Source organism: Phyllobates terribilis, unplaced genomic scaffold, assembly GCF_046119375.1.
Source record: "Phyllobates terribilis strain yellow unplaced genomic scaffold, ASM4611937v1 Scaffold_7__3_contigs__length_470593459, whole genome shotgun sequence".
NCBI lineage: Eukaryota > Metazoa > Chordata > Amphibia > Anura > Dendrobatidae > Phyllobates > Phyllobates terribilis.
This window is the reverse complement of record NW_027362767.1, coordinates 263,095,135-263,119,721: the sequence shown is the minus strand read 5'-3', so window position 1 is coordinate 263,119,721 and position 24,587 is coordinate 263,095,135. Positions and strand designations below refer to the sequence as shown.

Here is a 24,587-nt window from a genome sequence, read left to right as displayed (position 1 = left end):
AGCGTGCGCCGAGAGCATGTGACGTCACTGCCATGCGCCCCATCACGTGCACGACGACGTCATCTTCTGGTCTCTAATTGGCTGGACCCGATGTCGTTGCGCCGCTGACTGTGCCTAATTTGAAGCAGGTTCCTTCAAGAGACGCGTCTCAGATGTGACCTGCACTTCCTTTTTTTTCGCCACCAGTTCTTAAAAACATCTGAAAAGCAAAGTAGTGTTATAGAAAATAATGGCGAGATTCTTTGAAGTGTTTCTTCCGCGACTTTTCTTTGGAGCCTTTTGAAACTGACCATCTCTAATAAGCTCCTCACAAACTCCTCTGTGTCCACATTTGTGATGTTTTTTTTCTAGCATTTCTCAAGTCCCATAGAGACCACAAAAGAAAATAGAAAAGTATGCGTCTTTTGCAAAACCCTGGGCATTTTAGGACATTTCAGGCCTGTTACAGTAGCACTACTTGTTTGGAGGACACTGTCTGAACACAGCCTTAAATTTCTTTTTGACATTTTTGTTGTTTTTCACCTGTTATTTAGTTGCACATTATTCTTTTAATTTGTGCCTTTTTAAAGTCTATTTTGTGTTCTCTTTTTTTTCTCTTTTTATGTTTGTCATTGTGGCTATAATTGGGATTTCCAGCCACAATATAGTTCTTATTGCTATTATTTGGGGGTGCATAGGGCTTTTTAGTCACCGAGGTGACCAAAAAAATTTCAATTCTGTCACAGGGGGCAATGGGCGCCTTAAGGAATCTATCCAAATTTTACTTTTTTTTTAAATTCTTTGGAAAAATGGCAAAATAATGCCATGGCTAAATCTATGGACAAAAAAAAAAAAGTAGAGATGCGCCCCCTCCTGGAGAGACGAGGCCACTGCAATGATTAATATCAGCATAACCCTGGAAGATCTATCTCCTTTATTAAACAATAAAGTACAGTGCATTTAACCCATACTATGCAATGCTTCCCCCCCTTAGCTCCCCCCCCCCCCCCAAAAAAAAAAAAAAACCTGGAGAGATGGCAAATCTCTTGACTTCTGGTGAAAACTTTCTGGAGATCTGTGATTCTGGAAGATTTCCTCAGACCAGGTAGGGACTGAGACATTGAGGGGACAAAAAGTGACAGTGGAGGATTGTGGCCTGGAAAAAAAGGCTGAAAGTTGTATCCCTGATGTCAACTTCTGAAAGTATTCAGCTTCTTAATTCCACTTCTAGCAAATCATCATCACCAAGATCGAGTAAGCTGAGTTGGGGGGGATATGTTTGCGGGGTCCTTGTTCTGTGTTCACTCATAACTTAGACAAGTGAGATTTTCGTTTCCAAATAGGAGCTTTTCAGAACAACAAGTGGTGGCTACATTTAGTGAACACGTGGAAAGCTGGGGCAATGCAGATGAACAGGTGAAGTGCTCCAGAGTCGGGGCCTTCTTCCACCATTGGCACCTGCCTTCCATGTGAACCGCATATCACGTATAGTAGCAGTGTATAGATTTATTCTTCCTTTTTTTAATTTTTTTTCCTTTTTTTAAAAAAAAAATAATAACCCTTTTATGAGCGCCATATTTTGCTTTTATTCAGCCACTTGTTTTTGTTCTCCCTGGAAAGTTTTCATTAAAAAAAAGTCCTGTCTACCTGACTATATTAGTGTAAACAGAGAGGTTATGGCTCTTGAAATGTGGCAATGAAAAAAAAAAAGTCCCTAAAGGTCTAAAACATGTGGTAAAATCTTGTGGGATTTTTTGTTTTATTACATTAGCTACTTTAATTATAATGATTATTTCCTCATCAAGTGTTTCTCTACAGCGCCCCAGCAGGTGAAATGAAGCATTACATGAAATTAAATGAAATGGCCGTGACGCTGGGCGGGTCCCCCGAGTATATTTGACCCGGCATCACACTTTCACCCGGCACCGCACTTTCATGTATATCTGTATCCTAGATGCCAGTACAGTTGAAAGAAATGATGGAGGAGGGAGCGTCACCTGACACTCTTTCTTTGATAAGGAAAAACTTCCTCAAATGTACAATTTTTTTAAATGAATATCAACGTTGATGAATATCAACAGACTTTGCCCGAGCTTTTTATTTTGTCCCTGTGTGTATTACTTGGTCCCCCAGGGAAAGAGACGCCCTTTTAGCTTCAAGCTAAGGAATTGTAAACCTCTACACTAGTAAAGGAGTTTTCTCACAAATTTTAACTTTTGACAGGATAGGTTATAAAAGTGGGATCATTGGGGGTCCTGCCAGGATAACTTTCTCCATCAGTCCCATTTTACACACACGACTTTGGAACCCCTATTTTGGGGTTTGGTAGTGGTGGGCCCCAGAGGCGGACGTATCATTGCTGCAACCTGTGCAGACGCACAGGGCCCCGGGAAGTAAGGGGGCCCATTTTCACCTCCAAAGCAGATGGATTTGTGCAAACCCCCAGTGGTCACATTTATACAGATAGGGGAAAAATATAATTAATAGGGAAACCACTTTAACATTTCTTATTAGGCTATGTGCACATGGAGTCTATTTGTAGAGTTTTTCGGAGCAGAAACTGAGCAGAACCTCCATGTTTTTGAAGGGGATTTGGAGAGTTTATGATCCAAAACCTCTAAAAAAAACCTCAGTGTGCACATCTCCTTATACAGGTGCGACGACTCGGCTCTGAGGCAGGTGGAAGATAATAATCTATAGGGTGGATAAGGAAGCCCGGACACAAAGCCGGCCTTTCAGGTAAACAAGTCGGCCCCAATTTCTTCACAGTGATGCAAGGTTGGAGTTTCATAGACGGCTCTGTCATTACTGAGGGAGGGACAGGAGGACTTCCACTTCCTCATAGACCGAGGCTCCTACATACACCTGCGTCTACCTGAATCTGGCTCCATTATTCTCTATATCCTGGTTGTACTGTCCTAGAAGACGATGCCCTACAAGGATCTGATTAAGTGCTGGCACCAAGGAGTCCTGGCCACAGAGAACAAAGACTGGGACTCTGCCTTGAAGAGTTTCACCAGCATCGAGGATCCTCCTTCCAAGATCTGGTTTAATATTGGATATATTCATGTCCTGAGAGAAGACTTCCTGAGCGCTCTTCAGGTGCGGCCCCCAAAAATCTGACCTCACAAAGGGATCAGTATTGGAAACATTGGCCTCGATTCCTCATTGTTGTTTCTCCAGGTTTCTGTTGTAATTTGTTCTTTAATAGTGGCTTCAGTATTTGCTCCTTATTCTTTATTCTCTTTGTAACATTTTTTTAAGTTGTCTTTATTTTTTAAATCTTTTTAGATTTCCTAGACAAGTTTGCTTAGACAGATTCATGGAATGAGACTTTTTCCAAATGTTGCATTCTTTTTCTGTGTGGTGCGTCTCACTTTAGTCCCAGCCTGGAGTGAGGTTTCTGCCGAATTTTATTTTGGCGCAGTTGAGGATTAATATGACATGAATATGTGACATTTTAAAGGATTTGTGACTTTTTGCACTAAAAAGTCCCAAAAAAGGGTTAGCCAAAAATATAAAGCATTTTTTTATTTAGTGATTTTTGCTTTAAAGTCCTTTAAATGGCTCACGAGGTTTATGAATTTGGCTTAAAAATAGTTAGCGGCTATCACAAGACTTAAAAAGAAAAATGTCTTTAAGAAATCGCAAATCGGGGACATTGTTTCTTAGGAAGTAGTTACTGCACGAGAGACTATGGCTGCTATATGAGGTGTATGCCTTCTGAAAGGGGCGCCACTGCCAGTGGCCTAGATTTCCTGGGCACACGTGGTGACCAGCGACATTCTGTAGCTTAATAACTGGGCAGCGTTGTTTGTGTAGTATACAGTATCTCTGTATCATTGTAATACATGGTCACAGTCCTTACATACTGTATTATTATATTTAGTCACTTGTACAGTGTATCATTATATTAATATATGGGCACCATATAGTAGGTAATGCTTCCATCCACTGACTGCATGGAAGGCACTTTACTTTGTCTCGTGGTATTCGTTGATGTTTTTTTTACAATTTAAAGTTTTATTGATTTTTACAACAATAAAGAAGAAATAACAGTCAGAATATATCAAAGAGAACAAAATCACAAATTACCGGTAATAGTATTAAACATCAACTGGATTGCTGATGGAATATACATTAAAATCAAATTATATTGACTAGAACTAATTAACAAGCTGGTCTGCTCAAAATCCATTGTTGATGTTTTTTTTGCCAAAATTCTTCATAATGGTTCACATGTTTTATGAATTTTGTGCAACATCAAAAATACTTTTTAGTTTAGCCTTTTACCTGTTTTTTTTTTTGTGCCTTTTTAGAGCAAGCATTCCCGTTTAGCTAAAATGAAGACATACACAAAAAAATCCAGACGTACGTAAAATCACTCCAATGGGGGACTGGTATACATTTGTGCAAAAAAATGTTACAACTTTTTAAAAAGTAGCAATTGACGAATCAGCCAGAAACATCTGATAATGCTAAACCACATCCACAATGGTGAAAAAAAAAAAAATCTATATATAATCATCTGGCTGCTGCGGGTTTAACGCTGCATAAACACGTAGTGTCAAACCTGCAGCGGCTCCTGATCGTGGGCACATTAAAGTCAGGGACGCAAGGCTTCCTGGTAACTGTGGTGCCACTTACCTGCAGGACATGCAGTGTGTCAGGTGGATTGGCATTTTATGACTGTAAGAATGAATATAATGAGGAGTAATATATAATTTATTAAGAGAAATAGATGACTGTGTCACATTGGAACAAGGAAGTTAACAAAAGAAATCAAATGGATTACACATATTTCTAACCCCTGTGAAGTTGGTGATCCTGTTCATGATTCAGAGAATGATGATTATAAAAACTGATCTTGATAACTCAGTAGTGTTCAGTGAGATGTACTTTGTGTCGTTCCTCTGTAATTCTTCCTGCAAATGTATAGATGTCGTTCCTCTGTAATCCTTCCTGGAAATGTGTAGATGTGTCAACATGTTGTGACAGCACAGATTGCACGCTAATCATACAGTGCAGAGAAATGCACCATCCTACATTTACAGGAGGATCAATAGAGGAAATGAACAATTCTAATAGAAGATGCTAAAGAATTGTTATACCAAGGGAAGTAGAAGTGCTCATCAAAACAGACATGTCAGGAGAGGTGACTGGCTCTCATAAAGGCGGTTTCCCCTATATAAGAATTGAAAAATCACAACAGTTAGTGGTAAGACTGCACACAGGCGACGTTTTTGGATGAAACCCAGCCAAAGCATGTGGCTTTAACCCTAGTAGCAGGACCAATTTGGGTAACGGCACAGCATCTGCAGGAAAGTAACCTCTAATATATTAATGAGCACTGGAATATTTAACCTCTTTCTCCCTGCAGGCATACAGTCAGTGTGTAACGAAGGACCCATGTCTGGCCGTTGGTTTCTTCCAGAGAAGCTACGTGCATTTTAAGTTGAAGTGGTAAGTTATTCCATTTAGGGGTATTTTTGAAAAATAAATCCTAGGGAATTGCACTATTCTATTATGAAATATGGCCTCTTTATGGATAGGCTGATGGTAAGGAGATTGGAGGTCGGTAGAAGATATCATGCCCCAACATTAACAACCTTGCAGTACCTTGTGTAAATGTTGGGGCATGATATCTTCTACCGATACCCCTCCTAGTGCACGCCGCTGATTTGATCTGTGACTCAGTACATGATTTTGGTCTGTGCTTGGATTACTGTGTAACATGCTGTGACCTCTTTTCACCAGGTATGAGAAGGCCTTGGGTGACTGCCACTTGGCGATGGCCCAGCTCAGAAACAACAGCGTTATAGATTACAAACAGCTGGGTCTGCACCACCTGCTCTACACCTGGGAGGTATGAGGGCATCACAGGGGAAGATGACATTGATTTAGCAATGCCAAGGCTGAACTCTAGGGGGCAGCGCTGAGACAGCTGTAATAGCCCCTGTAACCCTGTTGTGTTTGGTGTAGGTGCTGTATAACACTGCGGTTATACTCTGCTACCTGGGGAAATGGGAGAGTGCTCAGCAGAAGATGAATGAGGCTGTCAATTGGCTGCCAGGGGATATTAAGAATGCCAAGCTAGAAGCTGCGCAGGCTCAAATTCAGGTAAGTAAACTTTATAATGGTCTGATTATGCATTTTCATGTAAAATGTTCAAAAAATGCCAGGACTCCTATTAGTAGCTTAGCAGTCCTGCTTCTCTGCACACTCTTACTGAAAGCTAGAAGTCCTGCTTCCTTATCTATACCGGAAGCCTGTGGGTCCCACATATTCTACTTACTCATAAAGAAAGCCTATAAGTCCTGCTTGCCCCACTGTGTCCTAGAGAAAGCATGTGAGTCCCACTTACCCCACCCTCACCTAGAATGCCTGTGGGTCCTCCTTGCCTCACCCTCTCCTAGAGAGAGCCTATGAGTCCTGCTTGCCCCACTCTCTCCTAGAGAGAGCCTATGAGTCCTGATTGCCCCACTCTCTCCTAGAGGGAGACTATGAGTCCTGCTTGCCCCACTCTCTCCTAGAGAAAGCATATGAGTCCCACTTACCCCACCCTCACCTAGAGAGCCTATGAGTCCTGCTTGCTCCACTCTCTCCTATAGAAAGCATGTGAGTCCGGCTTACCCCCACCATCACCTAGAAAGCCTGCGGGTTCTCCTTGCCTCACCCTCTCCTAGAGAGGGCCTATGAGTCCTGCTTGCCACATGCTCTCCTAGAGAAAGCATTTGATTTCCCCCTTACCCCCACCCTCACTTGGACAGGCTGCGGGTCCTCCTTGCCCTGCCCTCTCCTGGAGAGAGCTTGCAAATCCTGCTTGCCCCGCCCTCTCCTAGAGAAAGCATGTGAGTCCTGCTTGCTCCACCCTCCTCTAAAGAGAGCCTGTGAGTCCTGCTTGCTCCACCCTCTCCTAGAACCTTCCTGTGAGTCCTGCTGGCCCTGTCCTCTCCTAGAGAGAGCCTGTAAGTCCTACTTGCTCCACCCTCTCCTACGACCTTCCTGTGAGTCCTGCTGGCCCTGTGCTCTCCTAGAGAGAGCCTGTAAGTCCTGATTATATTTGTAGACAAGGTACTTATACCACCTCACACTGTGCAGAGTTTCCTGTCCCGGGTTCCTAAGTATCCAGACCTGCTGCTGTTATAATGATATTTTTACATGCCGGGTCCTAGAGGCGACCTCACCATGGATTGTGCGTTCTTCCTACAGAGCCGACAACTGCTACAGCCGATCCCCATACCAGACGGGGAAATTTTCAGGCCTCGAAAGCAGGAAGTGGAGCGGCTGAATTCCATAGATTTCCTGGGCAAACCCAAGGTGAGCAAAGAGCGTCCCTCGTAAAATGACTCAACCCCGGTCTATAAATATCGGCAACTAAACTTGTCAGCAAGAATCTATAGCTCAGTAGGGTCCAGATAAAGGATTATTTATCTTCAGGGTCACCTTGTATCAGGACATAACAGAATGTATCAACTCTAACTTTGTATCTACACAGCAGAAAGAAAGAGGCAAAGTGACATGCCTCCCTAAATGTATCAAATGCACCATATGAAAGTACTGTAGATGTTAATGTGGTTGTTTATTTAGACCTTGGGCTGGTCTGAGCCCTCAATCCTAAAAAGTCATGGACCCTTTACAACACGTGTGGGATGACAAATTGAACTGGACCTCTCTATCCCCTGACAGGGCGCTGACAGAGTCAAATGCACCATAGGGGTTGCTGGACCCTATGCTATAAGCCCCACACCTGGTGCCCAAATGTTCAGTCTACCCTTAGTGCAGAATCGACTGCAGAAACTAACAGGCCGCAACTATGAAGACCTTCAAGGTGCATGTGTGGGTGTCACCGCCGTTAAAACTTAAAGGGGCTGTCTCACTCAGACCACACCCTTCATATACCTCAGCCGCTAGCAGACATAGTTCACCCTTGTATGATTTGGACCATCAGTAATGTAAATGGTCGCCATATAATACTAAAGTTCCCCTACTTCCACTGTCCAACTTTTCCATTACAAATCCTTACTTAATTTCCAAATTTTCTACCCAGGTCATCTCATCTGTGGTTCCCAATGACCAGTACAGTGGGTTTGAGCCCCTCCGTCCTCAGGTAAGTCTTTATTGAAAGACCTATATTCTAAAATGAAACTGACAAGGACGAAACTGTCGAGGATCCGATGATCAGACTTTTACTGCATTAGATAATCTACATTACAAAATGGTTAACTTTTTGGAAATGTCTCCTCTGCCACAGAAGCCGGGATTTTACCAGCCATGCCAGGAGGCCATGCAGTAAGCTCTTCATCTTCTGCTCCTTATTGCAAATATTTAAGCTTTTTCCCAGCACTAGGGACCTAACCTGTAACCTGTGACCCTCACAGAGGTCGGGATGCTGGATACCACCGCATTATGGTTCATTATTATCCTGAAAACTCCGGAGAGGTGGCCGTGAAGGCCAATAGCATCGTCTATGTTCTGCACAAACATGGAGATTGGGCAACTGTCATCCATGATGGGCAAGTACGTGCCTTGTATATGGACACTCACGTTGTATCCCTGTATTAACCCCACGTAACATTTTTCTTTTTGCTTCCTTCTAGAAAATTCTCATTCCAAAAGATATTTTGGAACTGGTGGACGCGCCTAAAGCCGATATGAAAGTAAGTACAGTACCTTGTTTTTATTTAAAGGAGTTGTCGGGCTATGATTTTATTTCTAAGGGTTTTACTAAAGATTTTATTTATGTTTTTTTTTAACAGAAAATTAATAATGGGATTCCCCTGCCCCCCATGAAGATGCCGCCCACTAGACCCAATGCAAAGACTGCTGGTGACTAATATACAGGATTTACTTGTAATTTTTTGGGGAAAAAATCTGGGACTGTGCCATTTGTTGTACACAACTACATCTAGGCACTGTATAGCCCTGGATTGGTAGTGGGGTAGTAAATTACACTGGTGTGAGTTCTTGTGTCCAACCCTGTGGACTTGTTTGAAAGCCAAAGTCCTAAGAGAAACATGTGGCCCCTTTTAGCACTCCAAGAAGAGGCAGAAGCTGTTTGCATGCTAAATTTTAGCTGCACCCCTCATTCAATGGCACTTGAGGGTCTATTCCCATCCTCTTAAAGTGATACTTATAATCAGAGAGGAACCTGGGACTGACTGTCTTAATGGCAGATGACCCTTAAAAGCAATAATTGACTCATAAATTATGCGAATGGACCAAAAGGCTCTTGTAATGCATGGAAATATTGGATCAGAATCGGGCCATATTGCGGGAACCGTGTAAAAAGCATCTCTGACCATATCAGAGGTCCCCAATCTTGGGAAATCCTATTAATTGACTGTCTATTATAGGTAATGCGCTACCATCTCAGCATTTACCACCACGGCTGACAACGGAGCCATCGGTGCCCAATGAGGTATCACATGATCTGGAGATTAAATGGTCACACTTTAGAATTGTTTACTTCGAGTTTTGCTAAAACTATCCCTTGTATTTAAGGACCCAAAAAGAGAAGATCCAGATTCTGCAGAAGAACAAGTGTTGGCCACAGTGGTCCAAGAGGAAGACGAGGTGAAGAGTGTTCCTCCTCGAGAAGACCAAGTAGTGGAGGCATCTGTCCATCCCAGACCATTGGAGATGACTGCACCCACAATGATCACAGAAGCCGCCCCTTATAGACCCCTTCAGAGAGTGGAAATGGTTGTCACACTGCAGAGTTGTGCACCGGTCACGCAAGAAGTCAAAAAGGTGAAGAGTCAAGTCAGGATGTTTACTGGGGAGAGGGATATTTCTAGGTTTACATATGGATGCTACAAGCAGATAGGAAAAGTGACGCTATGTGTTTCTTCTAACCGTCTCATGGTTCCTTGAGGCAATTCCATATGTGGAGACAGCACCACCCCTAACTATAGGATGGGTTTGGTATTGCATCTTAGTCTTTCACTTGAGTAGAAGTTTAATACCAGTCATGGATAAGAGTGGCGCTGTTTCAGACAAAATAGCTGAGATTTTTTTTCATACTCTTTAAAACTAGATAAAAAAAATTGCATTGTCTTCTGGAAATCCTGCTGAGTTTTAGGCCTGAGCTCTCCTTTATCTATAATGAATTTACTCCAGTGTAATGTTGTTTTTTTCTGAGACAGGAAATAACAGGAACTGCCAAAGGTAACACAGAAGAAGCGGTGTCCACACCATTAGAGAAGGATGTCATCACGATACAGGTGCACACGGAGTTCACTGTGGATCTATCAGTGAGCAAGAACATCACTTACCAGGAGTTACAGTGCCTCCTCAGGAACAAACTGCAACAGCAAGGGGAAAAGATGAAAATTGAACTTAGGTACAGCAATAAGACGTTCTTCTATTTTATTTATTACACCTCGTGTATATGCATTACACTACTTATCCTGTACTGATCCTGAGTTACATCCTGTATTATACTCCAGAGCTGCACTCACTATTCTGCTGGTGCAGTCACTGTGTACATACATTACATTACTGATCCTGAGTTACATCCTGTATTATACCCCAGAGCTGCACTCACTATTCTGCTGGTGGAGTCACTGTGTACATACATTACATTACTGATCCTGTACTGATCCTGAGTTACATCCTGTATTATACCCCAGAGCTGCACTCACTATTCTGCTGGTGCAGTCACTGTGTATATACATTACATTACTGATCCTGTACTGATCCTGAGTTACATCCTGTATTATACCACAGAGCTGCACTCACTATTCTGCTGGTGCAGTCACTGTGTACATACATTACATTACTGATCCTGTACTGATCCTGAGTTACATCATGTATTATACTCCACAGCTGCACTCGCTCTCACTGAAGGCTGACAACATGCTTGTCAGCCTTCACTTAAGCTGAGCTCTTAATAATCTATGATTCCCTTGGTGTAAAGACTTCCCAGACTATATATCACAAGAGCAAGCCCTATGGAGACACTGAACAAGCAGGTATTGCTGGTCTGCAGAATTGTGATTTCAGCTCTGGATATAAATACCAGTCTAATTATCCCATGTAAATAATTTTAGGGATTTGCTGGGTAACAGTAGGCGAGCAGTAACTTTGGGTGGCTCCTTCCTCCACAGTACATAAGGCAGTACTGTACATCACTGATAATGCATCGATCAGTTACAGGGATAGTGAGAGTAAACGGTTAACGTCGGTGAAGGATGACGGAGACCTACCAGCGATGTGGACACAAGCAGACAACAAGCGACTGATGCTGTGCTGTAAGGTAAAGACTTACAGCAGGATTGTTACACATTACTGCATTCTTCTGAAAACTGCGCCTCATCCGTCCTCAGGTTGTGTGTGGTACTGCAGTTCAGCTTCATTTACTATGATGTTCAGCTGCAGTATCAGACACAACCTATTGACTGTTGTAGCGCTGTTCCTGAAGAAAAATAATAATAATAATAATAATAATAAAAAAAAGCTAATCCGGTACAATGTGTATAAAGAGTACTGAGACTACTCCTCTGTGCAGGACTCCTGCTGTGTGGGGAGGCCCATCCTATTTCGCATGAAGGCCATCTATACATATACAGCGGAGGGACCTGAAGACCTGCCCTTTAAGCAGGGTGACTTCATTGATATCTTCTCTGAAGGTAACACTTTCCTTCCCAAGATTTTGCTTTACAGTGTTTCTTTAAAGTGGCTCTGTAAGACTGCAGAAACAGCGCCACTCTGGTCTGTAGGCTGTGTATGGTATTGGAAGAGAATGGTCATCAATCCCATAATGCGCCAGGCCATTGTGCACATTTCCTTCTCAATGTCGCCTTCTGTTGAGCAAGGCATTTTTGGATGACCACTTTACAAGACAAAGGGGTGGACTCTGACCACTATGCCAGAGGCAAGGGGGTGGAACATCACCAGTTTACCAGACACAATGGGGGAAGCATGACCGCTATAGGAGACACAAGGGGGGAAGCATGACCGCTATAGGAGACACAAGGGGGGAAGCATGACCGCTATAGGAGACACAAGGGGGTGAAGCATGACCGCTATAGGAGACACAAGGGGGTGAAGCATGACCACTATAGCAGTCACAAGGAGTTGAAGCATGACCGCTATACCAGACACAAGGGGGTGAAGCATGACCACTATAGCAGCCACAAGGGGGTGAAGAATGACCGCTATGCCAGACACAAGGTGGTGAAGCATGGCCTCTATACCAGACACAAGGGGGTGAAGCATGCCCGCTATAGCAGACACAAGGGGGTGAAGCATGACCGCTATAGCAGACACAAGGGGGTGAAGCATGACCGCTATGCCAGACACAAGAAGGGGGTGAAGCATGGCCTCTATAGCAGAAACAAGGGGGTGAAGCATGACCACTATAGCAGCCACAAGGGGGTGAAGCATGACCACTATAGCAGCCACAAGGGGGTGAAGCATTACCACTATAGCAGCCACAAGGGGGTGAAGCATGACCGCTATAGCAGAAACAAAGGGGTGAAGCATTACCACTATAGCAGCCACAAGGGGGTGAAGCATGACCACTATAGCAGAAACAAAGGGGTGAAGCATTACCACTATAGCAGCCACAAGGGGGTGAAGCATGACCACTATAGCAGAAACAAGGGGGTGAAGCATGACCGCTATAGCAGACACAAGGGGGTGAAGCATGACCGCTATGCCAGACACAAGAAGGGGGTGAAGCATGGCCTCTATAGCAGAAACAAGGGGGTGAAGCATGACCACTATAGCAGCCACAAGGGGGTGAAGCATGACCACTATAGCAGCCACAAGGGGGTGAAGCATTACCACTATAGCAGCCACAAGGGGGTGAAGCATGACCGCTATAGCAGACACAAGGGGGTGAAGCATGACCACTATAGCAGCCACAAGGGGGTGAAGCATGACCACTATAGCAGCCACAAGGGGTTGGGCCACCATTAGTATACTAGACACAAGGAGGTGGTGCCTGAACAGCATGCACAGACCTGTGGGGGCAATCGTATCGTGGACCGCTCTATAGGCCGCCATTACTCACATGATCCACCAATGAATGCTGGGATTGGTTGTGGAGGTTAGGGGGGCTATCTATGTGTTTCCTGGAATTTACGTCTCTCAAAATGTTTTTGTCCCCAACAGTAAATGAAGAATGGTTGGAGGGTCACTGCAATGGGAGCATTGGGATATTTCCAAGATGTTTTGCGACCAAAGTCAGCGAGTAGGACACGTCCTAATGGCAGAGGAGAACAAGAAGTCACCATTGTATCTCTGTGCAGAGGGCACCGGGGTCCTCGTGTATTCGCAATAGGACAAAGAGTGACGGTTATCTGATATAACATGGGGGTCACCGGATACTGGAGGTCACAGTCATGTAGGTCTGCAGTCTGCGCAATCTGTAGTTACCTTCATTTCTCTTGTTATATATAAAGCAGTGATTCCGGATACCTTGTACATATATTATGTTATTTATGGATGTAACGATGAATGTACATTACAGGCAGCTCCCCTATCTCTGTGTGATTGTTTTTTTTTGTATATTATCTCTACTTGTTATATATATTAAAATTACTGTTTCAATTTGTTTTCTGAAAGTTTTTTTGTGATATTATAATGTCCTTCTGGATACTATTATTGTTCTATAATTATATATGTACATCTGGTATAACCTGGACATCTCCTGTATATCATTATATATGTACAGCTGATATAACCAGGGCATCTCCTGTATATAATTATATATGTACAGCTGATATAACCTGGGCATCTCCTGTATATCATTATATATGTACATCTGGTATAACCTGAGCATCTCCTGTATATAATTATATATGTACATCTGGTATAACCTGGACATCTCCTGTATATAATTATATATGTACAGCTGGTATAACCTGGGCATGTCCTGTATATAATTATATACGTACAGCTGGTATAACCTGGACATCTCCTGTATATAATTATATATATACAGCTGGTATAACCTGGGTATCTCCTGTATATAATTATACATGTACAGCTGGTATAACCTGGGCATCTCCTGTATATCACTATATATGTACAGCTGGTATAACCTGGGCATTTCCTGTATATAATTAGATATGTACAGCTGGTATAACCTGGGCATCTCCTGTATATAATTACACATGTACAGCTGGTATAACCTGAGCATCTCCTGTATATAATTATACATGTACATCTGGTATAACCTGGACATCTCCTGTATATAATTATACATGTACATCTGGTATAACCTGGACATCTCCTGTATATAATTATATATGTACATCTGGTATAACCTGAGTATCTCCTGTATATAATTATATATGTACAGCTGGTATAACCTGGGTATCTCCTGTATATAATTATATATGTACATCTGGTATAACCTGGACATCTCCTGTATATAATTATATATGTACAGCTGGTATAACCTGAGCATCTCCTGTATATAATTATGTATGTACAGCTGGTATAACCTGGGTATCTCCTGTATATAATTATGTATGTACAGCTGGTATAACCTGGGTATCTCCTGTATATAATTATATATGTACATCTGGTATAACCTGAGCATCTCCTGTATATAATTATACATGTACATCTGGTATAACCTGGACATCTCCTGTATATAATTATGTATGTACAGCTGGTATAACCTGGGCATCTCCTGTATAGAATTATATATGTACAGCTGGTATACTTTATACCGCTTCTTGTCTTTCGTGATATGGCGCATGCCGGTATAACTTGGGCCAAGCAATTTCACATTAATTTTAATATAAATTAATAACTTGTAAGTTATTATTGTTAATGTCTGTAATGTATTTGTCTTTATAAGAACATATTTAGAAATCATTGTATTATCTTGATCAGCCACTAGGGAGAGACATTGCTCTTTATCTCCACAGTTCACCTCTACACAGCTCAGACATATTTATGGTGGGGCTAAATGTTTTTTTGGTTGATTTTTTTTTTATTTTATTTTTGAGCTAGGAAAGGAGGATGATTTAAACGTTGTGGGGTTTAATAATTTTTTTTTATTTTTATTTTAGCGGATCATTTGATCACTTATACTGCATAGTGCAATAGGCTGGGCTTCACTGGAGGACCCGTGTGACAACATTGGGGCCATTAGGAGTGGGGCGATAGGAGCTGGTGCACAAGAATACTGGTGATCGCACTATTTAAATGCCTGTGAATAGTAAATGGTTAAAGAGCATCAACCAGAGCTCATCCCCGGTCACCGCAGCTGCTGCAGGCAGATATCAGCTATATTACACATTACACAATAACATATAAGGGTGCTATATAATTTATTCCTATTACATTACCATATGGAATATAAACCATACATCATATTTAGATTCCAGTTTTATTGCAGAAAGCCTGTCATAAAACATTAAACCTACCACATAGACATTTTAAAGTAAAGGGCACTTCCTTACACCAATAAGAACCTACAAAGATAATGGAAGCAATACAGCCAATAATCTAGAAATTAATTACCTTTATTACAACACCAATAAAAACATTTAAAAGGGGAAGGAAACTAGCTGACAAAAATACAAAAAAACTGGTCATACCGTACAAGTTCACTAGAGGGAGCTAATACTCCATAATTGATAGATAACTACTCATCCTACTCAAGTACTCATCCCCTTGGAAGAAGCTCTGTGCGAAACACGTTTACTATATATTATTACTATCTTTATGAAGTTATTAGTCGGTACATTTATGTTGAGCCTTATATACTTATTTGAATCATATTTAACATTAGTCTGTATTAACTTGATTTTTGAAGTTATCTATCAATTATGGAGTATTAGCTCCCCCTAGTGACCTTGTACGGTATGACCAGGTTTTTTGTGTTTTTTGTATTTTTGTCAGCTAGTTTCCCCTTTTAAATGTTTTTTTATTGGTGTTGTAATAAAAGTAATTAATTTCTAGATTATTGGCTGTATTGCTTCCACTGTCTTTGTAGGTTCTTACTGTCATAAAACATATCTATACCTTCCATGTGATAAGTGCATTACATTTGTACTCTTGCCCAAGGCTTATAGCTCTTGCTGGCGTTCGTCTGAGCCTCCTGAATGTTGCTCTGTATCCTTTACTGTTGAGGCCTCAGATGAAAGCTTATTTGCAATGTATTGTACTATCCCTAATTGCACCATCTGTACACAGTACGAAGAATTGGACGACCATTTCCCATATAGAGGTTCCCTTGTTTCCATATGAGGCCATATAAATTATTTATTGAACGTCTCTGGGTCAGTAATAGTCACAGCGGCCACAATCTGTCTCATGTCCACCAGGCCTGTTCTGCACAAGCGTTCCGGCAGAAGCAATGCAGCGGAGCGGCCACCAGAGCCGCCGCCAGGCTCAGCACGATGAAGAAGATCGCAGCCACCCACATGTTGTATTCATGAGCCTTAAATAGAGAAGGTTCCTCCGAGGGGATCATATTGGTGAGGTTCAGCATGTATCCCAAAGTCCAGCCCACGTCCGCATTGCCGGCCTGAATGGAGGAAAGACACAATAGCCTGTGTATCAGACAAGACATTACAGCTGGTCCTGTCAGGAGCCCCCACACATGCACACGGCAGTCCTGCTAGTGCTCAATTAGGGGGCCTGGGCATTTTACTAAATAAAGGGTCCCTACCACCTGGGCTGCATCTGTCATAAACCATCTTGGTCTGCAGTTCCCACTTTCCCCACTGTGATACATTTATCTATGTGTGTGCAGTTTATTCACCGCTGCTATATATTATGTGTTACATTTTACTGTGTGTGTGTATATATATGTGTACATATATATTTAAATTTGTTTTGTGATTTGAAACATTTAAAGGGGTTGTCCGGTCAAAAGTGATAAGTTTGCAGTTACTCTGTGTGACTGGAGACTTATGAATTTCCCCCAGCGCAGGCACTGTGCACTGCGGGGATTCGCAGACCCGGGAACGGAGGGTATGTATGTGTTATACATACCCCGGACAGTGGGCGTGTCTTCGCTCTCCATACACTTGTGTTGAGCGAGACCGCGCCTTCTATTCGGACACACCGACTGGCCGTCCCCATCACTAGATGGGGCGTGGCCTCGCTCAATACAAGTGTATGGAGCGAGGTGGCGCCGACTGGCCGGGGGTATGTATAACTTATACATACCCTCCGATCCCGGGTCTGAAACCGGCGAATCACCGCAGCACACAGTGAGTCGGCTGCGGGGATTCATAAGTCTGCAGTCACACAGAGTGACTTTTTTTGTAAATCAGGTTTATTGATATAATGCAATACACAAATATATACAAACTTTGATTAAGTGGAATATGACATATCTCAATATCACAGTTTTGTAGATTGATTAAGGAATGCCATTTATGGTTAGATATTTAAAGATTGTAAAACATTATAGTCATTGATAACAAGTATATTCCATTTTAAAATATGATAATGAAGTATAATAATATGTAGAGGAAAAAGAGAAAGTAGAAAGAAATAGGTTAGGGGAGAGAAGGGAAGGGGGTAAGGCTTTGGATCTCTCCTCCAAACAAATCCAGGCCCTCAGCCCAGTAAGAAGACAGGGTCCGTAGTCTAGGATGTAACCAAGTTGTGAAGCTCAATAAACCAAGAGTATAGTGTTGAGCATTCTCCTTTGAGGTATGATTTAGTGTCTGGTTAACCATGCATCCAAGTCCGGTGCACATTGCATCACTAACAAAGCAATGGGGGCAGTGTACATAGCAACTAGGACATGACAGGTTCCCTTTAAAGATAATAAGGCTAACTCCATTGTGGATTGGATAATATGTATAGAGAGTTTGTTGTAGAGTTCAAATATTGCCAACCACAATTTCTTAATAGGTGGGCATGCCCACCATATATGTGTGTACGAGCCTTTGTCTTCCAAACATCTCCAGCAGATGTCTGGAGCTGTGGGGAACATAGAGTGAATGGCAGAGGGACATCTGTACCACCATGATAGGACCTTATAACTCCTCTCCTGTGACACCGAGCTTAGCGATGACCTGAATGTGAATAGAAGGATTTTCGATCGATCCTCTAATGATAGAGGTCTTCCTAGTTCACTCTCCCATTCGGGACAACCCCTTTAAGTGTTACAAACGTGCAAAAAAATAAGTCAGGAAGGGGGCAAACACTTTTTCACACCACTGTATAATTAGTGCAGTGCAAGTGTAGTTTAATGTACATGTACTCAGTTAAAAAATAAATAACTAAAAGAAAAAAAATGGCATAAGGGTCCCCCTCATTTTTCTTAACCAGCTGAGTTAAAGCAGACAGCTGGGGGCTGATGTTTATAGTCTGGGAAGGGGGTAATAAACATGGAGCTTCCCAGGCTATTATTATCAACTCACAGCTATCTACTTAGCCTTTAGTAGTTATTAACAATGGGTGATCCCCCAAAAAATGATGTATTAATTAATAACCAGCAAAGGATAGGCAGACAGCTGTGGGCTGATATTGTTAGTCTAGGAAGTGGCCATGAATATTGTCCCCCTCGCAGAATAAGAACATCAGCCCTCACCCCACTCAGAAATGGGGCATGCATTAGATGCGCCAATTCTGGTGCTTAGCCTCCGCTCTTCTCACTTGCCCTGGTGCGGTGGCAAGTGGGGTAATAGTATTGGGGTTGATGTCAGCTATATAATATCAGCTGACATCTATCCCAGGGGTTAGTAATGGAGGGGCATTGACAAATGCTCTGGTGGAGCTGAAACGTTTTGTTCATGTAAATAAATTATTGACTCTTCACACTTGTATGCCTGGATCCTTTTCTGCTTTAGTAATGGAGAGCCGTCTATAACACACTCCCATTACTGACCCCATAGTCAACTGTAATAAAGACACAGACAGAGTAAAGTCCTTTATTTGAAATAAACACTCCCCACCCTCTTTTACCCATTTATTACTGTAAAATAAAAAATAATAAAACACCATATTCCTCACCTGTCTGCAGATAATCCCTATGTGATGCTCCTGCTACATTTTATGAGCAGTGGCATGATGCAACCGCTCAGCAAGCCAGCCGGAACAAACTGAGACTGGAGCGTAATTACGATCCTGCAGTGTCGACGTAACCGATGAACCCCGGTCACCTTAGTGACGTCACCGCTCTCATCGTGAGAATTTTCCCCACTATGCAATGCAGTGATGTCAGTAAGGTGACTGAGGTTCATCGGCTATGAACTCCGGTGACCTTACTCACATCAACGCTAGACACTGCTGAGCGGTCGCATCTTGCCACTGCTCAACAAAACATCCAGATGTAGCAGAGCTGGAGTTCTTCGTAGGACAGCATCACATAGGGATTATCTGTGGACATGTGAGCAATATGGTGTTTTATTATTTTTTATTTTACAGTAATAAATGAGTAAAAGAGGGTACGGAGTGTTTATTTCAATTAAAGGACTTTATTCTGTCTGTATCTTTATTTCATTTGACTATGGGGTTAGTATTGGGGGTGTCTTACAGACGCCTCTCCATTACTAACCGCTGGGCTTTATGACAGCTCACATTACAAAGCTGACATCAACCCCAATACTATTACCCCACTTGCCACCACACCAGTGCAAGTGGCTAAGCGCCAGAATTGACACATCTAATGGATGCGCCATTTCTAGGGTAACTGAGGGCTGCTGTTCTTAGTCTGGGAGTAGACCAATATCCATGGCCCCTTCCTAGGCTATTAATATCAGCCTGCAACTGTCTAGCCTTTGCTGGTTATTAATTATAGAGGGGACCCCACGTCATTTATTTGGAGGGTCACCCATTGTAAATAACTAGTAATGGCTAAGTAGACAGCTGTAAGCTGATATTAATAACCTGGGAAGCTCCATGTTTATTACCCACTTCCCAAACTATAAACTTCAGCCCCCAGCTGTCAATATCCCCTCAGATGGTTAAGAAAAAATTAGGGGGACCCCATACCAGTTTTTTCTTTTAGTTATTTAATGATTAGCTAAATACATGTACAGTAAGCTACATACGCACTGCACTGATTATATATCTCAAAGACATCTACAGTTGAAACTAGAAGTTTTCATACACTATATAAAAAGACACTTCTGCATGTTTTTCTCAATATCTGACATGAAATCAGAATAAACCTTTCCCGTTTTAGGTCAGTTAGGATTACCATCATTTTTAATATTTGCCAAATGCCAGAATAATGAGAGAGAGAGAATGTTTAAGGCATTTTTATTACTTACTGCAAAGTCAACTGTTTACATACATTTCATTAGTATTTGGTACCATTGCCCTTAAACTGAATGACTTGGGTGAAACGTTTGGGATATCCTTCCATAAGCTTCTCATAATAGTTGGTCAGAATTTGGGCCCATTCCACCTGATAAAACTGGTGTAACTGATCCAGGTTTGTAGGTCGCCTTGCTCGCACCTGTCTTTTCAGTTTTGCCCATAAATTTTCAATAGGATTGAGATCAGAGCTTTGTGATGGCCACTCCAAAACATTGACTTTGTTATCCTTAAGCTACTTTGTTACCATTTTGACAGTATGCTTTGGGTCATTGTCCATTTGGAAGACCCATTTCCGCCTAAGCTTTAACTTCCTAGTTGATGTCTTGAGATGTTGCTTCAGTATTGTCACATAATCTTTTCTCATGATGCCATCTATTTTGTGAAGTGAACTAGTCCCTCCTGCAGCAAAATAATCCCTCAACATGATGCAGCCACCCCCATGTTTCACAGTTGGGATGGTGTTTTTAGGCATCCAAGCTTCTCCCTTTTTCCTCCAAACGTAACAATGGTCATTATGCCCAAAAAGTTACATTTTAGTTTCATCAGACCACAGGGCATGTCACCAAAAATGAAGGTCTTTGTTCCTGTGTGCATTTGCAAACATTAATCTGTTTTTTTATGTTTCTTTTGGAGTAATGGCTTCTTCCTGGCAGAGTGGACTTTCAGCCCATGTTGATACAGTACTCATTTCACTGTGGATATTGACACAATCTTACCAGCTTCCACCATCATCTTCACAAGCTCTTTTGCTTTTTTCCTTGGGTTGATATGCACATGTCGGACTAAAGCACGTTCATCTCTGGGACACAGAACCCGTCTCTTTCCTGAGCGGTATGATGGCTGGACATTCCCATCTTGTTTGTACTTGCGTATAATTGTTTGTACAGATGAACGAGGCACCTTCAGGTATCTTGAAATTGTGCAGTGTGTTTCAGGTGTGCATTAAAATACATCCACAGGTGTGTCTCTAATTAACTCAGATGTTGCCAAAAAAACAGAAGCTTCCAAACACATGATATCATTATATGGGCAGTCAAGAATTGTTTAAAAGCATAGTAATCTTAGTGTATGTAAACTTTTGACTTTGCAGTAAGTAATAAAAATGTCTTAAAACATTCTCTCTCTCTCATTATTCTGGCATTTGGCAAATATTAAAAATTATGGTAATCCTAATGGACCCGAAACGGGAAAGGTTTATTCTGATTTCACGTTAGATATTGAGAAAAACATGCATATGTGTCTTTTTATATAGTGTATGGAAACTTCTGGTTTCAACTCTATCTATCCCATATCTATCATCATCTGTATAATGTAGCTTGAAATGACATAGAGAATTATTGTATGTAAAAGCTGATGTTAAAAATGATTGCATACAGATTGCACTCGCATGTCATACGGATGCTAGGTGATAAAATCACATTGTACTCGCATGACACTTGTCCTACTTTTCAGGAACAACATTGGACTAATTTTATAAACGCTGATGAGTGTGAGCCCTAATGGTTAGAATAGGAGCTGACAAATAACAGGCTGGAGATATCTTATCATAAGGCAGATATGGTTGTATATGGTCACAGAACACACCTGCTTAGCAAAATGAATGTTGTTCCATGTTTCGCTGGTGAACTTGTACCCTTTCAGGAGCAGCATCAGGATATACATGGCGGAGCTGCAGTAATTCACCAGTCGCCGCTGGCTCTCTAAAGGAAAGTTGCTGCTGAGCTACAATCAGAGAATAGATAGATACAATGAATGTCCTGATTCAAAATCGGAGCCTATCTACAGGTTAAGGTAATAAGTACAAGCAGGGGTAGATATGGAATAATAAAACATAACTTTTAATAAAGCACACTCTAAAAAAAGCCTCCTGGCTACGAAAAGTCAAACAGAACAAAGACAATTAAAAGGCCAAAATATGCCACAAAAAGACCTTCAGTGATATACTAAGTAAACTACTGCCACAAAGGAAGGACCTATAGTGTTATAGCAGGTAAATGATGGAGGATCATACATATGGCGGATTATTCGTGGGTACCACCTGGACCCCTTGGTGAGACTGTTCCACTTTTCCTATGTCCTATCGCTTAATAGGTTTACTTTGTGGCATGTGCACCATTTACCTGCTATAACATTGTAGCTCCTTCCTTTGTGGCAGTAGTTTACCTACTATATTACTGCGTCTTTTTGTGGTCTATTTTGACCTTATAATTGTCTTTGTTGAGTTTGTCTTTTCGTAGCCAGGAGGCTTTTTAAGAGTGTACTTTATTAAAAGTTATGTTTTATTATTCCATACCTACCCTTGCTAGTACTTACAGAATGAGCTACAATCAACAGGAGACCGGCAGGTTACTATATAACAAGGGAACGCAGAGCCAGGACTAGAGCCATTGTAACTAAGTGTGATACTGTTTGCTCAGCTGTGTATCTAATACTATCCTGTGTGATATTGTCAGCGGAGCTCTGTTCCTCCATACCTCGTTCCATTCCCGAGAGCAGTATCCCCAGATGGAGCTGTTGGTTTCGCTCAGGGATTGTCCACATGTCAGATTGAGGAAGTTGAATGTGTAGTAAAAGGCGGAGAACGCCTGCAATGAGAGGAGAGGACACGGCGGCAATACCACCCCGTTTCTGTGGATCATGTGACTTACATATACTGTCCTGTATCACATATACTTACGTAGAACTCGCCATACACCGGAGGCTGGTAGACGCCATTAAAGGAACAGGAGCTATTACTGCAGACTGAAAAGTTGAAGATCTGTGAGACAGAGAGCAGGCACTGGTACGAGTCCCCCGTTCCCACCACGGTGACATTAACCTCTTCATTGCCTGGGGGTGTCGTGACGCAGGGACTATCATAGACTGAGGACAGAGAGATGTTGGTGGTGTAACCTCGTGGATAACACGGATGCTGGACGTTCCCTGAGCCGCGAGTCTAACGAGAACACAGAGGAATTTACCGTTTATCAATATTAGCAATTTCAGGATATTTGAGACATCTACAATATTAAAGGGTGTGTATGCCTTTAACCCTTCAAAAGACACAATTTTTTTTTTGTTCCCCCCCTCCCCCCGCAATATAGCCATGGCAGTCTCAGCAACCTTTGTTAACCCTGGACTAGGCAATTTTTCATTTTTTTGGTCGCTTTTATTTTTCCTCCCCTCTTGCCCGGAGCCATAACTTTTTTGTTTCTACTTTGTCATGGCCGTACGAGGTCTTTTTTTTTTGGCAGTAACACCATTCATTTATTGATAGCATGTAAAATAATAAATATAAATATATATATATATATATATATATATATATATATATATATATATATATATATGTATATAAGATCGATATAGATATAATATAAAACAAGGAAAAAAATTCCAAGTGCGGTGAAATGGTGTCAAAAACTCACAACTTCACTCAATGCCGAGAAGGCGTTTAATAGAATAAATTGATTATTTTTTAGTAAAACCCTTGAAAAGTTTGGCTTTAATGAACAACTAATTAAAAATATTATGGCTCTTTACTCCCATCCATCCGCCAAAGTTCTTGCCAATAATTGTTTATCCAACCCACTTTGTATCACAAACAGAATTCTTCAAAGGTGTCCGCTTTCACCTTTACTATTTGCATTAGCTATTGAACCCTTAGCGCAAAAAATAAGACCTAATGATGAGATAAAAGGCATACTTACAAAAAACAAGAATTATAAGACCAGACTTTTTGCGGACGATATTATCTTAACAATGTGTAATCCATAAAATTCCATCAAAGAAACTTTAGACACTTAAAAAATGTACTGAAGTCTCATATTATAAAATAAACGAAAATAAATCAAAATTACTTCCATTCTATATAGATGTCCAAACTAGTAGTTATATAAAAAAAAATATCAGCATTTGTATGGGAAACTGACTCTATTAATTACTTAGGTGTCATGGTATGTAAAAACCATCAAACCACAATACAACGCAATATGAAAGATCTGACTCGGATTATTCAGGAGGATCTGAAGAATTTCTCTAAATTTGAATTCTCTTGGATGGATAAATTAACAATGCTCAAAATGTGTCTACTTCCCAAAATTTTATGTATATTTAGGGTGATTCCTTTACTTTATCCGCTTCAATATATTAGAAATCTTCAAGATCTGTTGAACAAATTCTTTTGGAACCAGGGTAAACGTAGAGTTTCAAAAATTACTCTTATGAAGAGCAAATCAACAGGAGGGTTTGGACTTCCAAATTTGACAGCATATTATTACACCATTTTGATTAAACAAATTCAAAACTGGTTTAAAAATAATTATTTATCGGCTTGGGTAGACTACAAATCTTATCTAAGTGAAAAATTACCA

General features: G+C 41.4%; 2 protein-coding genes across 3 annotated transcripts in view; one reads left to right on the top strand and one right to left on the bottom strand.

Moving 5' to 3' along the window:
• Positions 1-2,768: 2,768 nt before the first annotated feature.
• On the top strand, positions 2,769-13,544 carry NOXA1 (NADPH oxidase activator 1). Of its 2 annotated transcripts, XM_073640591.1 has the most exons (16): positions 2,771-3,081; positions 5,360-5,442; positions 5,737-5,845; positions 5,962-6,099; positions 7,192-7,299; positions 8,030-8,089; positions 8,234-8,271; positions 8,361-8,499; positions 8,580-8,639; positions 8,739-8,808; positions 9,336-9,400; positions 9,484-9,732; positions 10,128-10,324; positions 11,134-11,239; positions 11,492-11,612; positions 13,102-13,544. In XM_073640591.1, exons 1-16 carry the CDS (start codon positions 2,908-2,910, stop codon positions 13,182-13,184), a joined length of 1,800 nt encoding a protein of 599 aa, XP_073496692.1. In that variant the 5' UTR covers positions 2,771-2,907; the 3' UTR covers positions 13,185-13,544. The 2 variants fall into 2 exon arrangements, with proteins under 2 accessions (XP_073496693.1, XP_073496692.1); XM_073640592.1 differs by lacking the exons at positions 11,492-11,612; positions 13,102-13,544 and having other exon boundaries at positions 2,769-3,081; positions 11,091-11,222.
• A 1,714-nt stretch (positions 13,545-15,258) lies between these two features.
• Positions 15,259-24,587, bottom strand: part of LOC141154524 (ectonucleoside triphosphate diphosphohydrolase 8-like) — a 30,067-nt gene continuing 20,738 nt past the window's right edge. The window contains exons 7-10 of the mRNA XM_073640585.1: positions 22,913-23,170; positions 22,710-22,820; positions 21,820-21,957; positions 15,259-16,477 (exon numbers count right to left, since the gene is read on the bottom strand). Coding sequence (XP_073496686.1) covers positions 16,262-16,477; positions 21,820-21,957; positions 22,710-22,820; positions 22,913-23,170 — 723 coding nt within the window. The 3' untranslated portion in view covers positions 15,259-16,261. The remainder of the gene's footprint in view (positions 16,478-21,819; positions 21,958-22,709; positions 22,821-22,912; positions 23,171-24,587) is intronic.

Excerpts from the sequence above, each read along its gene's own strand:
- NOXA1 (XM_073640591.1), top strand. The coding sequence starts at position 2,908 with ATGCCCTACAAGGATCTGATTAAGTGCTGGCACCAAGGAGTCCTGGCC. Across the intron at positions 9,401-9,483 it reads AGCCATCGGTGCCCAATGAG|GACCCAAAAAGAGAAGATCC; the intron begins GTATCACATGAT and ends CTTGTATTTAAG. Across the intron at positions 11,240-11,491 it reads GACTGATGCTGTGCTGTAAG|GACTCCTGCTGTGTGGGGAG; the intron begins GTAAAGACTTAC and ends TCCTCTGTGCAG.